General features: G+C 38.3%; 1 protein-coding gene across 1 annotated transcript in view; it reads left to right on the plus strand.

The window, feature by feature from the left end:
• The window catches only part of DNAH11 (dynein axonemal heavy chain 11), a 315191-nt gene that overhangs the window by 203928 nt on the left and 94970 nt on the right, over positions 1–16293 (plus strand). The window contains exons 56-60 of the mRNA XM_063101058.1: positions 1174–1407; positions 6017–6163; positions 12157–12270; positions 14324–14467; positions 15090–15272. Coding sequence (XP_062957128.1) covers positions 1174–1407; positions 6017–6163; positions 12157–12270; positions 14324–14467; positions 15090–15272 — 822 coding nt within the window. The remainder of the gene's footprint in view (positions 1–1173; positions 1408–6016; positions 6164–12156; positions 12271–14323; positions 14468–15089; positions 15273–16293) is intronic.

Here is a 16293-nt window from a genome sequence, read left to right on the forward strand (position 1 = left end):
CTACTATTTGGCAATATACATGGGCTTGTATCTACTAGAAACAAAGAACACTTAGGATTTGTATCACTTTATATTTAACTTTTGCTTTAAAAACACATTATCTTGTTTACTAGTGAGATGGGATTTTTAATATGCACAACAATTTAATACATGCTTGTTTTAAACCCACTCAGGAATTTGTCTTGATGTTGGAAAACGAGGTGTTCAAAGACATTGCTTGGGATCAGTTGTTTTTCACCAATAATTGGCCTGTCTCTCCTTGCACCTCTAGTTGTGTGTAATATTAATGGTGCAGGTTGGAAACGTTTAACTGCATCACCAGCCACTTGTGAGCAATTTGCCCAAAGATGTGTGAGCATTATTGACAACACTTTGGTAAATTATGTGTGACTTTCCTAAGAGTTGGTGTAGCTCATTTAATTCATATTAATTGATTTTTAGGCTTCACTTGATTAATTGAACCTGGTTCATCTTGTACAGAATGCAATAAATAATCATTAAAATGAGGGAGATGTGACTCTACAAATTAAAAAGTTAACTACTGCAGAAGTCATAGAGGACAAAACGGAAAGACTGTGTAGTGGGGGATTCTCCAATTATCTTCAAAGGAGAGTTATTCATTTCTGTGGGTTTTTTCCCAAATAAGAACTGAAATGATCATGATATTTTTCTTCCAGACACACTGACCTTTATCCCGTACCCATCCAATTTGTTTTTACATGGCTTCTCATAAAACTGTGTATTTCTCAGTTTCAGTTTTTTTTTCCAGTGACTGCAGGGTTGTCGCTTCTTTTTGAAAGCAGCACCCAAAAAAATACTTCTCAGGATGTTGTGTCTCAATTTCTCCATTTTCTCTTTCACACACTTGAGAGATAAAAATCAAGTTGCACAGAGCCGTGCTTGTATTACCCATTGGCTTTTGAGTTTGGTATGTAGAGCACATAAAAATCCTTCATCCTCCTTGGCAAGAAGACGGGTAATAGAGTGAATGCTTTATTGTCATCTCTCTAATCCTGTGGATCTCTCTTAAAGACTAAGTAAATTTTCCTAGGTTCTACTGTAATTTGTTTTGACTTTTGGAAAATGTATAATTTTGTTGATTTTTGCTCTATTTTTTAATTATATTTTTAACTTGAGAGGATTTCAAGAGAATTGCAATGTTTATGTTTACAGCCACTGCAAAAAGATTCTGTCAGCATTTTCATGGCACATGTCCACACCACAGTAAACGAAATGAGTGCCAGGTATTACCAGAATGAGAGAAGACACAACTATACCACTCCAAAGAGTTTTCTAGAACAAATATCACTGTTTAAGAACCTGTTGAAGAAGAAGCACAAAGAGGTATCCCAGAAGAAAGAGCACTTGGTGAATGGCATCCAGAAGCTAAAAACTACAGCCTCTCAGGTATGACTAGAACCTGTTATTACCGACTAAAATCTGTGCTCTTTAATAGAAAAATGTATTTCCTTTCGAAGCAGTATTTAACCCATTTATATGAGATGTCTAGTGCTAAAGCTTACAGTTTGATGACGCAAAGAGCATGCTGTTACTGCTTCCTAAGCCTAGAAGTGGATTGGCCAGTTGCTCTCTCAAAGCTGGTTTGGGGAGATACCTTCTCTTCTTGGCCTGCCTCAGTGCGGGGCAGTGTGGGGACATCAAAGGGAGTGGACACAGCTTATTCCTCTCTCTTGTCTGACTTCTTTGGTGTTCTGGACTTGTCATCAGGAATCCTGTCATCCTAGGAGAGAAGTAGGATTCCCTTTGGTCTCAGATTGTCAACTTCCAGTGAGGGCATCATTTCGTGGCTGATGATTATGGTGAGGTCCCAAAGTGTAGCAATTTTCTCTGATCCTGGTGTCTGGTGCGCTCCCTTCAGCCACCAGCTCATGATTGACACATGATCATTTATGGGTCTGCACACATATTATCTCATTTCACTGTTCAAGTCTGTGAAGCAGTTGTTATTACTATAATTTTATATGGGAGGCTTATGGAGTTTAGGGTTAGAGAGCCAGCAAGGTTGGTGTTTAAACCCAGATCTATATGACTTGAATGCCCATATGTAATCCGTGGTACTATGCTGCCTCTCTGGGACTGGTAAAAAGAGATTAGAATGAGATAGTACAGAGACTTTGGAGAGTAGCCCAGTCTTTCTCTGAGCTAGCAGGACCCTAGAGTTGGTGTGAAAAAATTCTCACTGATGGTCATTTCAAGGCCAAAAATATCAATGAGCTTCTCAGAGTATTGTCATCAGGTCAAATTTTCATGCTTTTCAAGGGATTGGACCTGTGTTTACTCCAAGAGGACTGGGTAGCCCATGTGTGCCTAGGTTAGAAATAAGGCAAGACCTGGTTGGGGGAATATACACTGGTACCTTTTCACCCTGAAGGGCTCTCCGGCCATGTCCTTCAAGCACTCTGTAGGCCACAGCACCACCTGCCTCTTTTCCCCTTAGTTTCATATACCGAGAATAGCTCTTGGTGCAACACTGTGATCTGTACTACACAGGCAGTAGGTAGATGGAGCACGATTGGGAAAGAGAAGCCAGATTGAGGAGGTTTCCAGGACAGTTGGGATCAAGTGATGTAAAAAACAGTTGCTGGGATGTTGCTGGGATGGCCACAAAGAGCATGTCCATATTTGTGCATCTTCTCCTTCCCTTCACAGACTGTCTTTCCTCTTCCTTTTCATGTGCACCTTATCTTCCTTCCTTCTCTTTGACCCTCTCTCTTTCCTTTTCCTTTCCTCTACCTGTCTCTCCTCTTCCATCTCACTTAAGTCAAGACCCTTTCCCAAGTAAAGATTTTCCTAGGAGATCTGTTGAGCTAAAAGAAGATGAAGAAGCTGTGTGTGCCCTTTGAATAATGTCCCAAACCAAACCTGCTGACTTCACCCCAGGAAATGATAGTGTTGTCACCCAGGCTGAGCTGCCAATGCTGGTGGGGTAGCCTTTGACAAAGAAAAAAATGCCTTTGTCACACTTAAAAGAGCTGTCTTCCCAAGTGACAGAGCTAAAAGCAAGCGGAGTAGCATCCTAGATTATTCCAGTGGTAGCATCTCAGCCATAGGGGAAAAAAAGAGCAGAGAGTATGTGGTTTCTTAATAATCATCTTAGACACATGTTGAGTCAGGGGATGCAGGAGGGGAAGAAGAAGGGAGAGCCAATTCACTGTGTCTGCAAAGTGCAGGACCACTCACCGTCTCCGTGTGCCCCTCAGCTAAAAACAGGCAGAAGTCTGTGAAGATACATGAAGTCTTAATTGAAGGACTGCAGGTGATTTCTTTTCATTAGGTATTTGTGCATGGATTGCTCATAATATCAGAAGAATGGTTGGAATATTTAATAGCTATTTGATAGTTTTTAAAATCAGCTTATTATGAAAAGGAAGCATGGTTTCCTGTGTGGAGAATTGGAGGGTCTTATACTACAAGATGAGGTTGCATGTGGAGCAAAATGCCTTCCTATTGGAGCATGTGTCTTCTGCAGGTCTGTGTTAAGCAATTCCACAGAGCTTGTAAGGTATCTTATCCATGCCACTTGAAATATGTCTAAACCTTGGTGATGTTCACTCATTACTGTAAAGCTGTAAACGCCTCATATAGCCACATAATCCCTCTCTAGATGTCAGCTTAGGTCATCACAGATAGCCATAGGGACTTTTCTTTACAGATAAAGCCTCGCTTCCAAGGCCTGAGTCTCTGGATATTTCAGAGCTAGCAGCTTCCTTAGAAACTGAAATTAGGGCTTGAAATAACAATGTTCCCTCCTAGTCTCTTGGATGATTCTTTCCAGTTTTTTGCTTTATTTTTATTTCGAAATCATTATAGATTCAGAGGGAGTTGCAAAACATAGTATAGAGTGGTCCCATGTCACGTTACACTTCCAGTGATAACATCTTAACTATAGGGCAATGTCAAAACCAGTAAGCAGTGTGGTATAATCCAAAGATCTTATTCAGATTTCCAGTTTTACTTGTACTCATGCATGCATATGTGTGTGAATGTGTTTAGTTCTGTACGAGTTTATCATATGTGTAGGTCTGGGCACTCACCACCACAGTCAAAGCAGAGAACGGTCCCATCATCATGAAGAGTCTGCCTGTTGCCATTTTATAACCACACCCACCTCTCCCACCACTCTAGTCCCTAGTCCTTGGCCACCACTAATCTATTCTCCATTTCTATAATTTTGTCATTTCAAAAATGTTATATAAATGGACTTATACAATATGTAACCTTTGGGTATTGGCTTTTTTCACTCAGCATAAATCTCTTGAGATTCATGTAAGTTACTGAGTATATCAACAAGTTTTCCTTTTTTATTGTCGAGTAGTATTTGACAGTATGAATGTACCACAGTTTAACCATTCATCCATTGAAGGACATTTGGGTTATTTCTGGGTTTTATCTATTACAAATAAAGCTTTTATGAACATCTATGTACGTGCTTTTGTGTGAACATCACTTCATTTCCCTGGGAATAAATGAGCAAAAATGAAATTACTGGATTATATGGTAACTGCATGCTTATGTTTATTTAAAAAATGGGCAGATATTTTCCAGAATGGCTGTGACATTATGCATTACACCAGCAGTGTATGGGAGATCTAATTTCTCAACATCCTTGCCAGAATTTGATGTTATCACCAAATATGTTGGTGATGTTATGGTGATTTTATTTGCATTTTCCTAATGGATGATTCTTTTGACTGTTGGCCTAACATAAGGCTAGTTTCACATGGTTAAAAAGAACAGAGAAGCAAATCTCACTGTGTAAGGTTACACTGAATTTACAGAGAGGCTAAAAAATCAGTCTTAGCTTCAACTTTAATAGTACTAGTAGCAGTCATAGTGCTAATCGGGTTTTTCAGGTAGAGTGTGCATAAACTGTGCTGGGATGGGGATTACGAGATTACTTGGATATAGTAGTGGGATGTTGTTCCACAAGGTGAAATCACTGAAGTGTCTTTGGCAATTGAGTCAAAATAAATGGTTATGATTGTTCTTTGCTTTTATGATTTTTAAAATTAGTAATATTTACACTTTAGGAAAATAAATGGAATGGAGAGTTGAGTACCATGATGTATAAAGCTGCTTTCATAAATTCCTGAGAACTGAGTCATGTTTTTCTTCCTAGAACTTTATTTCTGCTTTTATTTATGTGATCATCAAACTTAGGAACCTTCTGAACCCAATGAAAATCCCAACTAAAAAATGGGAAGAATCATTCTTTTTTAGCAGAGAATGAATCTGTTGGTGGCTTAGAAAGACTGATTTCCACAAGAGCTTAGTGAGGTTATTTAGTAGGGGGCCAATGGGAGAAATGTGTAACCCTCACTGCACTTCCAGCCACACCTTACTGATACCCAACAAAGCACACGTAGTTTGCCTGTCTAGTAGGTATTAAGTTGAATGCTGGATTACCTGCACAATCATAAATTAAACATCATATGAGGTGGGAAAAAACCAAGAGGGCCATTTCATATTTTGTGGGAAGAAGTAAGACCTGTCAGTGAGTGTTTCAATATGCAATCAATGAATCTTCAGACAGCTTAGGAGTGTTCGTGTCTTCAACTTATCTGAAGTCTCCAACAATTTTATGTTGGAGAGCATGCGGTGAGTTCTTCCACCTTGTCACGAAGCATGTCTTCCTGCAGCCTCTGCTGCTGTGAGCCTGAGCTGCCAAGGACCAGAAAAGCAGAGGGGCATGGAGTGGCATGTACTCCGATGGAGGCCTCTGCTGGTGGTTTCCCTGACTGAGTAGCAAAGATAAACTTTTAGGTAATACTGACACAAATCAGTTATATTTCCTGCAAAACCATTATTCTGTTTGTTCTCAGGTGGGAGAAAATGAGGCAGCATTTTTGCAAAGGACACTACACTCAGATCAGGGGAGAAGCAGATGTAAGATACAGGTTGTTAGGGATCCCTGAATTTATCTTTAAAAATAGGCTATTTCTGCTATTTGATGTTCTCGATGCAAGTTGCTTCAGAATGCTGACTTTTCCTTTAGGTGGGAGATCTAAAAGCCAGACTCGCATCTCAAGAAGCCGAGTTACAACTGAGGAATGAAGATGCCGAAGCTCTGATCACGAAGATCAGGCTTCAGACAGAGAAAGTGAGCCAGGAAAAGGCCATCGCGGACTCCGAGGAGCGAAAGGTCGGGCTAATTCCACCATTTAGAGTGCTGAGCTATATTTAGCACAAAATAAACCTTAGTAGGTGAACAATTTTGAACAACTTCCTCTCCAGGGAGCAGAAAGTCTAAAGAATTATTATAGTTACACATGTAACAGCATTTCACACCATGATTACCACTTGACCTTTCTTTACATTATGCATTTTCCCAACCTTTTAGCTCTTTTAATGATATGAAAGAACAATAAATACTGAGCTCATTCAAGCATATAATGGATGTGGATCTTGAACATCAGGCCTATTTGTAATACAGTAAAGGTCAGGAAGTCACCTCCCAGGTTTCTAAAGGTTTTCGGTTTTTAGGCAAATTGAACAACTCAATTGTTAACAAAGCCCATTCCATCACTTTGCAAGATGGTTTTCCATTTTTGCATTTTAATAATACAAGTCGAGTTTATTAGTAAGTCTCAGGCTAAATTTGTTCTTTCCAATTCAGTTGATGCCCTGGCATTCTGTATTATGGTTTATTGTTGGAAACAATTACTTTTAAGATTATATAGTTTCTGCTTTCTTTGTACTCAGGTTTCCGGCCATTCTGAAAGAAATACAACTTGTTTTACCAAAATGTCAGCTACAGAGGGAAGATATTTTTTAGATATCTTATTTCCCAAAGAAATAGCATAATAAACAGAGATAATTAATAAATATTTGTTTAAAAATTGAACGTGTATGTGTATGGTAAAAAATTCTTATTTTAGACAAAAGATTATAATCGTGGTCCAGTTAATAAAAAAAATTCTAAATGGCTAACACTCTCATGGCCATTGAATCAGTAGCCATTATACCATTATCCCTGTATTTTATGATATCAGAAAATATTTGAGATTTTCCAGTGGTGTTGCCATTCATTTATACACAACTGAATTTTTTTTGTATCAGATGTGCTAATGTATAGATAATGTATAAAATATGCTAATGTGTATTGAGCCTATTTTCCTCTAGCTTGCACAACTAAAGACTTGAAAAGTATATTGAAAATCAAAACTCTAAACAGTTTTAAAAAATTTCAAGGTAAGCATATTTAAAGTTGAAGATAAGGCACATTTGGCATGGCCAATGGGCATATAATGCCTAATTCTGGTAATAAATGTTTCTGTTGAGTTTCAGATAAGTGGAGAATGTCCTTAAAAGTCTACCATTATATTAATTAATTAGATATCACATATGGTGTGATTACGATAAGCTAATTCCACATAGGGGATATTTTTCAGGCATTACACAAATGTGTGATGTTTTAATAATTATTATATAATAACCTATCTTCACAGCTATCTTTTAGAGATCTTAAAATATACCAAATATTCTAGAGATATTTTTGAATTTTTGCATGTGAATTCCTAAGGCAGAATTATCCTCACAACAGGGGGCAAAAGATTTGGGTAAGTTAGAACTCATCTGACAGGTGGTTTCATGAAGTTCTTCAAACATGAAAAAGGCACATACTATTTTTTATATCTAATCCATACCAGGAAATAAAAATAATGCTTATAAATATTTCCATTTTATCCATGGGGTTTAATTTAATTATAAATAACAAATTTTAACAGAGTGAGCACCTATTTTTTCGTTAGGCACCATTCTAGGCTTTCGGGGCTCTTTGACAAGCAAGGTATCCTCGTGGAGCTAACATTGCTAAGGAAAAGACTGACGGAAGACAAGTAACACACTGAGAAACAAGATATTTGCAAGTGTTCTGATGAAAGTAAAATAGATGTGATGACAAAAGGAACAATTTCAAATTGAATAGTCATGGAAGGAAGGTCTATTTTTTTGTTTGTTTTGTTTTGTTTTGTTTTGTTTGTCTAAACAAACTTTATTTCAAGTTTTTTTAACCTTATAAGCTTTTTTTTTTTTTTTTTACTTTTTAAAAATTTTTATTTTACTTCTCAAAATACATAGGAAGGTCTATTTGTAAATAAACTGCATAGAGGCAAGGAATTAATAAACCCCTGAGTACATGGTGTGGGCTCATTTGTCACATGTTTGGCAATGTGCTAGATACTATATGGTTTTTAGAGGTGGTAGCATCTGGGCTCAGAACACAATACCACAAAGTATGGCGCCTGGGCTTGCTGAGAATTTTTGTGCTGAAGGAGACAGGAGGGTCTCAGAAGCGAGGAGGTGTTTCTGACTTTCCTCTGCCCTCCTGCCTGCCTCCCTTCTTTCTCCCCCAAACCAAGCCATAAAAGCTAGAAAGGTCACTCTCTGACCTACCTTCCTTAAGCACAGGTCATAAGACCCTCACGTGGCCGGTGTCCTGCCCCATACCCAGAGGAAAGCAATTGTCACACAAAGAGACCAATAAGAAACTGAGCAAATGGGCCTTGTTAGGCTCCCCACATCTTATTACCATTAAGTCAGACCCTCTTTTTGTCTCACCATGTTTCTCCACAACTACCCACTTTTATCATCAGACTTAACATGAAAATAGACAGTTTTCCCTAGGTCTTTGGGTCTTCGTTTCTGAAGGTTCCCATGTCACATAAAACTTGGATAAATTTGTTATGCTTTTCTTTTGTTAATCTATCTTTTATTATAGAAGTGTTGGCCATGACCCTTGTGACAGGTGAGTTTTTACTTTTTCTCCCCTCCAGTGCAAATGGACTCTCTGATCCCATGAAATTGGGGTCTCTAGGCTTAATGCATGAGCAGTAATTGAAAAGTAATGCTGCATAATTCACAAAGTACCTTGCCACATTTAATATGACTAAACAAATGTTGGCCTTGTTATTCATATTGACAGTCCATATAGAGAAGCAGGTTGAAACGGTTGCTTCAAATTTATAAAATAATCAAGGGCTATTTGAATCCCTGGCATTGCCAGCAGTGGCTTCAAGTAACACAGGCACCATTAAGTCTGTGAAAATCAGTTCCTCCACCTTTCTTTGACTTATCAGCTGCAAATTCTAAAATCCTAAGGATCCTATGATTACTTTCAAATTGCTTTCTCCCTTGAGTGGAGTGTCGTCCTCATGAGTGGAGTACCTTCTAAATTGAAGTGCTAGTATAATCTCTTTAAAAGTTGGACGTTTTCTTTTATTTCAATGGCCATCCATTTGTGTGTGTGTCTCTTTTCTAAATGTGTGTGGGTCTGAGTTTTGGAGGACCATCAGGAATCTCTTATAGTCTGAAGGCAGGTGAGAGCAGTATATCATTTTGCTAGGAATGCCATAACAAGACCACAGAGTGGGAGGCATAAACAGCAGAAATGTATTTTCTCTGGAAGTCCAAGATCAAGGTGTTGACAGGTTTGGTTCTCCTGAGGCCTTCTCCTTGGCTGGCAGATGGCCACCTTGCTGTGTCTCACATGGTCTTTCCTCTGTAAGCATTCATCCCTGCTGTCTCTTCCATGTGACATTTGCTCTTATAAGGACACCAGTCAGATTGGCTTACGGCTCACCTTAAGCAACCTCATTTTAACTTAATCACCTCACTAAAGGCCCTGACTCCAAATACAGTCACATTCTGAGGTACTGGAGGTTAGGACTTCAGTATATGAATTTTGGGTAGACACAACTGAGCTCATAACAAGCAGGTATTGGGATTTTATTCTGTCCCTGTGATCACCACTTATTTTTATGAACATCTTCAAGGAGTTGTTGACTAATGGAGGGCAAAAAATTTCTGGTGTATACAACGATGGGACTAGCTCCGAACCTCTGCTGTAATGCACTGTGGTCAAGGGAAAGCACACGTCATAGGCAATCTGTGTAGCTGTTCCACCTTCTTCCCCTTGCTCTCTGCTACCCAGGAGCCACCAACCAGAAGAAATGACATACTGGGTCTTACCAAGTCACTGAGATACACAGAATTTTCACAATGGTATTGTTGTACCTTGCAGAGAGAGGTATTGGGAATGAGAGATAAGTTAACTAACCTAGAGTATTCATTGGCATTTGTGGGTTTTTATTTAATGTTCAAGATTCCTTTCTTTATGTTTATATTATTCTCTAAGGAATACTACTTCATTAACAGTAAGGAGAAGAAGAACTCCCAGGTTCATAGCACTTGAAAGAAATACTCTTTAAGATTTCTTCTAGTACTAAAAATCTATGATCCTGAGAGCAACTTAAGATAATTTTTAAATAATGCCATTATAAGTGGTAACAAACAGCATTTACAGATTCACCATATCCTCATGGAAAACAAATAAGCCTACAGTAATAACTCCTTCCTCACATGCTCTTTTATCTGTAATGGTGTTCTCTAGCACACTTAAAATGGAGTACTCTTAGAATTTTCCTGGTCCATTCCTGGCAGCTTTTGAGGGTTGTAGTTTTGGAGTATTCTCAGTGAGCATGCAGAGTTTTGTTATTTACATTAACAGTAGCTGTGTGTTTATTAGCAGGAGGCCACATATCTACACTGAACCAATTATGTTCATGAAAGGTGCAGAATACAGCAAAATGATGGTTAATCAGGGGGAAGGGTAATTACTGCCAGTACAGCCATAGCAGACAACATATTCCATTGTGAGCAGAGTTTAATTTCATGGCATCATTAAGCCTGTTCATTCCAAACACATTTGAAGTTATGCACTTTTGTTCACACTTCATATTCCACAGTCACTGTCACCACAGGAGCCATTCCCCATGGTGACCAGATCCTGGTGCCCATGGCCACAGCTTTGAAACTCAAATTTCTGCTGAGGACTAAAAATGCACTCTTCGTGGCCAAATTCTATAGGTATCCTAAGAGGAGGGGGGAGGATAAACAAAAACCAGCTTCTCATTTGGGTATGGTTCAAGGTCACCAGCCTGGCTTCTCTGTATCGCTGTTATACGTGTTCCTGTCAGGAGGCTGAGGCAGCACCTGTTTTGACCTGCAAAAAGATAACACTGGACCCACAACAGCAGAGTGAGCATCAGTGTCATTGTTCCGTTATGAAGGCAGACCTGGGCTCTTGTATCTATGGTTTCATACCAGGTCCTTGGATAAACCAGTAATTAGTCTTTATAAACATTCTATCTATAGGTAAGTATGCAATCATAAACCACATAATAGAATATCTTCTAACCAGCTGAACAAAAGAGCCACACATCTGTTCTTAAGGAATAGCCAACAAAAAATGTTAGCAAAAATTAGAAAGAGAATTCTAGAAGAATATTTTGTGGTCTAGATTAGTGAGGCAGCCTGGGTTTTCACATGTCCAGGACTCTCTGAAAAAGAAAATTAAAGAACAGGTGAATCTCTTAATCTTGCTTTTATACTTAGTGGCACCTTTTAATTCAATTAGTGAAAGCCCTTCTTGGAGCATTTTGATATTTGAATCCATTTGTGTTGGGATTTGTCATTGTGTGTCTTGTGCATTTACAAAGCTTTGCATACATACTGTGCCTGCAGGGAAATTAGTCTTTATGTTGCTGCGAATGGTAGTATTTCATTCTTTTTTACAGCAGAGTAGAATTCCATTGTGTAGATATACCACAATTTCCATATCCACTCATCTGATGATGGACATTTGGGCTGGTTCCAACTCTTGGCTATTGTAAATAGTGCTGCAATGAACATTGGGTGGACTTAGAAAAAATTATATTAAGTGAAATAAGTCAGGCACAGAAAGAGAAATACCACATGTTCTCATTTATTTGTGAGAGCTAAAAATAAATAAATACACAAACAAACGGGGGTGGGCAGCAGGGAAGAAGACACAACTACCACAGTTCCTTGAACTTGTTAAGACAAGTGAACAGATATGTTGATGGGTGGGAGGGGAGAGAAGGAGCGGGGAGGGCAGAATCAGTAAAGGGACATGAAATCAACTACATTGTATATTGATAAAATAAAAGAAAAAATAAAAGAAATTAGCCTTTACGACAGATTCCTCACCCATTCAAAGTATAGACAAATGGATTACTTAGCAGTCAGTGCATGTCAGTCAACCTGCATTTTTCCATAGAGATATCTAAGGTGATCATTTGTGTCTGTGGGTTTGTGTGTTTCCCTCTCTGCTAGGTGGCAGCCATTCAGACTGAAGTGTCCCAGAAACAGAGGGAATGTGAGGCTGATTTACTCAAGGCTGAGCCCGCGCTGGTGGCCGCCACAGCTGCACTCAACACTCTCAACAGGGTAAAAATGATTTCGCGGTTCATGGGTTTCCTCCAAATGATATTCAGAGGTTATTACAGCTTGAAAAACTGAACTGAGAGTGTAGCGCCTGTAGCCAAAAAGTTTTTTTTTTTTTTTTAAAGAAAGATACTTTAGTATTTTATGGAAAACATTAAAGTTGACAAAAAACTTTGAAGTCATCATTACAATTCCACTTCGTTTCCCATCCAGGAGTCTGTCCTACCACACCCCAACAAGCAGTCTGCTTTTGACTACTTCCAACACCACGGGATTTATAATGAAAGGCAATTTGATTGTTGGCAAGCCAATTTGACCCATATCCAGTTTTACGTGTTATATGTTGCTTTAAATCTAGGTGAGAGATTCTTTATTTCCTTTGGAATATAAAAAGTAGCATTAATGAGCAACCCCCATGAAAAGAATAACGGGAACAGAGATCCCTAGGTTTGGTCCCCACCATTTCTCCCAGCTTCATGCTATTAGTAAAATCTCACTGAACATTCAAATTGCCATAAGAGAAAGTAATCTGTATTTATCATCACGAGGGTATTGTAAGGAAGAATAAAGTTGTGGGCAGTGTTATTTTAAGAGCTTGCAGCTAGTCTTGTTTTGGGGTTCTTCCAGGCCTCTGGGGAGAATCCCAGGAAATCACCTGGCCTGGGGTGCATAAGACTCAACTTCAAAGAGTAAAGGATCTAGATTTTCAGTGTTCTTCAAAGAAATACTCAATTCCTTTTCTAAGTTTTTTCTTTTAAGAAGGAAATAATTTTGACTGTGAGCAAAGAGTTACCTACATGAATGTTCTTACAGTATTTTCATAAAACTGAAAAATTTAAAACCATATAAATATGCTGTGACAGAAGATTATTACACATTCAAATACACTGCTGCCATTAAGATGATATTGTTGAATACTAGTTAGCAATGTGAGATATGGTTTATGATTAAGTGAATAAAGCAGACTATAAAATAAGATATATGACTAATTTTTTTGGTAAGAGCATTCATCTACGTAGAAAAAAGATTGGAAAAAAATAAAAGAATAACTGGTTATCTTTGAGTAGATGGGATGTTTATTTTCTTCTTTGTGTTCCTCTAAATTTGCAAATTCTTCTTTGAATAGATTACTCCTTACCCAGACACATTAAATTAAGGTCACTTAAAATACAAAGCTGGGTATCCTTATAAATGGTAAAAGAATCATGATTAGCCAGCTTGCAATTAGCATTTGTATCATAAGCATATTGTACGTCTTTGCTTCAAAGAACCTTACCATTCTTTGCAATCATTTACCAAATAATTAGGCAGTTCCTGGTCAGCAAGCAGATTCAGGTTCAACATTTGATAAGGTTTTATAAGCAAGAGTGTATTATATAGCACATAAAATATTACAGGAAATAGCTGGCTGTTTGCTTTTGTTTTTGGAAACATGTATCACGAGTCTACATGTACTTCTTATAGGTACTGACTAATTTCTGTCCCAAAGAATTTGTCCTGATACTTGTAATTTATGCCACTAATTCCATCACTGGCTAAATCAGTGTTGTAACCTGAGAGGATTAAGGAGCAGGCAGAAGGTGCAGCCTATATGGGACACCTGAGAGTCACTGTAGTGTAATGGAAAATGCTTCTTCTTTGTGCATGTAAAGCAGGAAAACAAAACTAAGAGACTGAACTGAGTTACATTTCTGGGAGAGCCAGGTTAAAATGAAACTATATTACGTAGCGGAATAGAACCTGTAAATACCTTACAATGTATGTTTATAAAACGTCCTAGCCTTGGTGAGCAGGGCTCTGCAGAACTAGTATACCAGATGGATTTTTTTTCTTGGAAGCAAAAAAGGGGCAGAGATGCTTCCAGAGAAGTGCCAGCAAGAACTGAAGCTCCTGGAGTTCCAAGGTAGCGTCCCTGGGCAGGTGGCAAACAACTGCCACACAGAGAGGGTGTGCTCAGGAGACGTGCGGGGCTACTCAAGACCAGTGTTGCTGCTTTGCAGCATTTCTGCAGACCTGCCCTGACTCCAAGTGTGTGTGTGTGTGCCCTTTGCTTCAGGTCAACCTCACTGAACTGAAAGCCTTTCCCAACCCTCCCATTGCGGTTACCAATGTCACTGCGGCCGTGATGGTCCTCCTGGCTCCACGGGGCAGAGTGCCAAGAGACCGAAGCTGGAAAGCAGCTAAAGTCTTCATGGGAAAGGTACTAGCCAGCCTGGCAAAAGGAAACTCCCCATGATTTCTGTACTGTTTTCAGTACTGTGGTTATGCTTGGGATGTTCAAGTCAAAGGAAATCCTCTTCATAGTTGCTGACTGTAATCTGCTGTATGTGTTCTAGACTTACAGTTTTTGTTTGCTAAGTTAGAGGTTAGCTTGGGGTTGCGGCCTACCTAAGTCAATGCCAGCAGCAGGTGGAAGGCTGCTAATTATTTGCAAAATTATGAAAGCAGTTAAGTGTAGGAGAGAGAAAATTACATGGATTTCTTAGGGTGGAAAAATGTTAATAATGTACAAGAAGGTGAAGCAAAGGAGCTTTTTGGTGTATGTTTTGCTTTTTCTCTTTGCTTTTCTTTTCTTCAAAATGTGAATACCTCCTGTGCCAGGACTGAATATTTTACCCTGGGATAGAAGAGGTTTGAAAAGTGTCCATTGCTAATTCTAACTTCATACTGTAAAGACTGAAAAAGTCAAGCAGTAGGATAAATGCAGCTTGCCAATTTTGCCTTTGTAATGTGAGTCTTAAAAGCTGATTTTAACTTTTGATCTAGGAATTTTTCTCTGCAATCAAAATGGATTCATTGCAAAAAGTCTTTTTGCTTTACAGGTTGATGATTTTTTGCAGGCTTTAATTAACTATGACAAAGAGCACATTCCAGAGAACTGTCTAAAAGTGGTCAATGAACAGTACTTGAAAGACCCGGAGTTCAATCCAAATCTGATTCAGACCAAATCTTTTGCAGCAGCTGGTCTCTGTGCCTGGGTCATCAACATCATTAAATTCTATGAGGTATCAGTCCTAATCTGATGGTTACAGGTGTTATTCATAAAGAAACATAAACATATCAGTTTCCAAGTCAGCCAAAAATGTAAAATAATTTTATATTTAATTTTCTAAACAAGGATATGTAGTTCTAAGAATGAGATATGTACATGTCAGAGTATACAGAATTCTGTACAGAAGGATATTTGAAATGGTAGAAACTGTTTTTTTGTTTTGTTTTTTAGGGTAAAGTGGTTAGCTACCTTAATTCGAAGAGCAACAATTAACTTGCTTTAATTAGATGAAAATTTATTGCATATATGAATTATATTTATTTACATTAAAATATTCAATTTATGTTGACTTGAAACAACTACAAGTCTCGATTCACATTGAATTAAACATAATCCTTGCTCTTAAAGCAAAAATTTACACAATCTCCATTGTAGATGTAGTGAGGTGAGGAAATAACAATTTCTTTGCATTGGCATTTTAATGAAGGGTAAATTTTTGCCTGTGTATGGTCTAGTCTAAAATTTGTACTTTCGGGCAGTATGAAAGTAGATTATCATTTCATTTAGTCATTTATTTATCAAATATTTATTGCCTACCAACTATGTCCCAAGCACTTTGTAAAGTACTGACTGTGAGAAAGGAATAGTACATGGCCCTTGACCCTGGAGAACTGTCTCATTTTTGTCTTCAGAGGTTATATGTTATATTCAAATATGAAATTACTGAGAAAAAGCCAGTCATAGTTAATACCATTCCCCAAATGATTTTCATAAACCCAGGTTATATCCTTTATATACTGCAGGGCCCACAGGAAGGGGACTCTCTTGATCTTTCTCTTTAGTGAGAATCTTTATAGAGCAAGAGTAGAGACAGATTGCAGTAGATCTGTGTCCTCTCTCCATTATAAAATGCCTGAACACTGTGTTCTCCTTGTACCATAGGTGAAAAGATGAGCATGGAGCTAGACTGTGGCTGTGTTCTATGTTGTTTCACTATAAAATAAGAAATAAAATTTAATTTCCTTCTTCTCTCC

The sequence above is a fragment of the Cynocephalus volans genome, chromosome 6 (assembly GCF_027409185.1).
Source record: "Cynocephalus volans isolate mCynVol1 chromosome 6, mCynVol1.pri, whole genome shotgun sequence".
Lineage (NCBI taxonomy): Eukaryota > Metazoa > Chordata > Mammalia > Dermoptera > Cynocephalidae > Cynocephalus > Cynocephalus volans.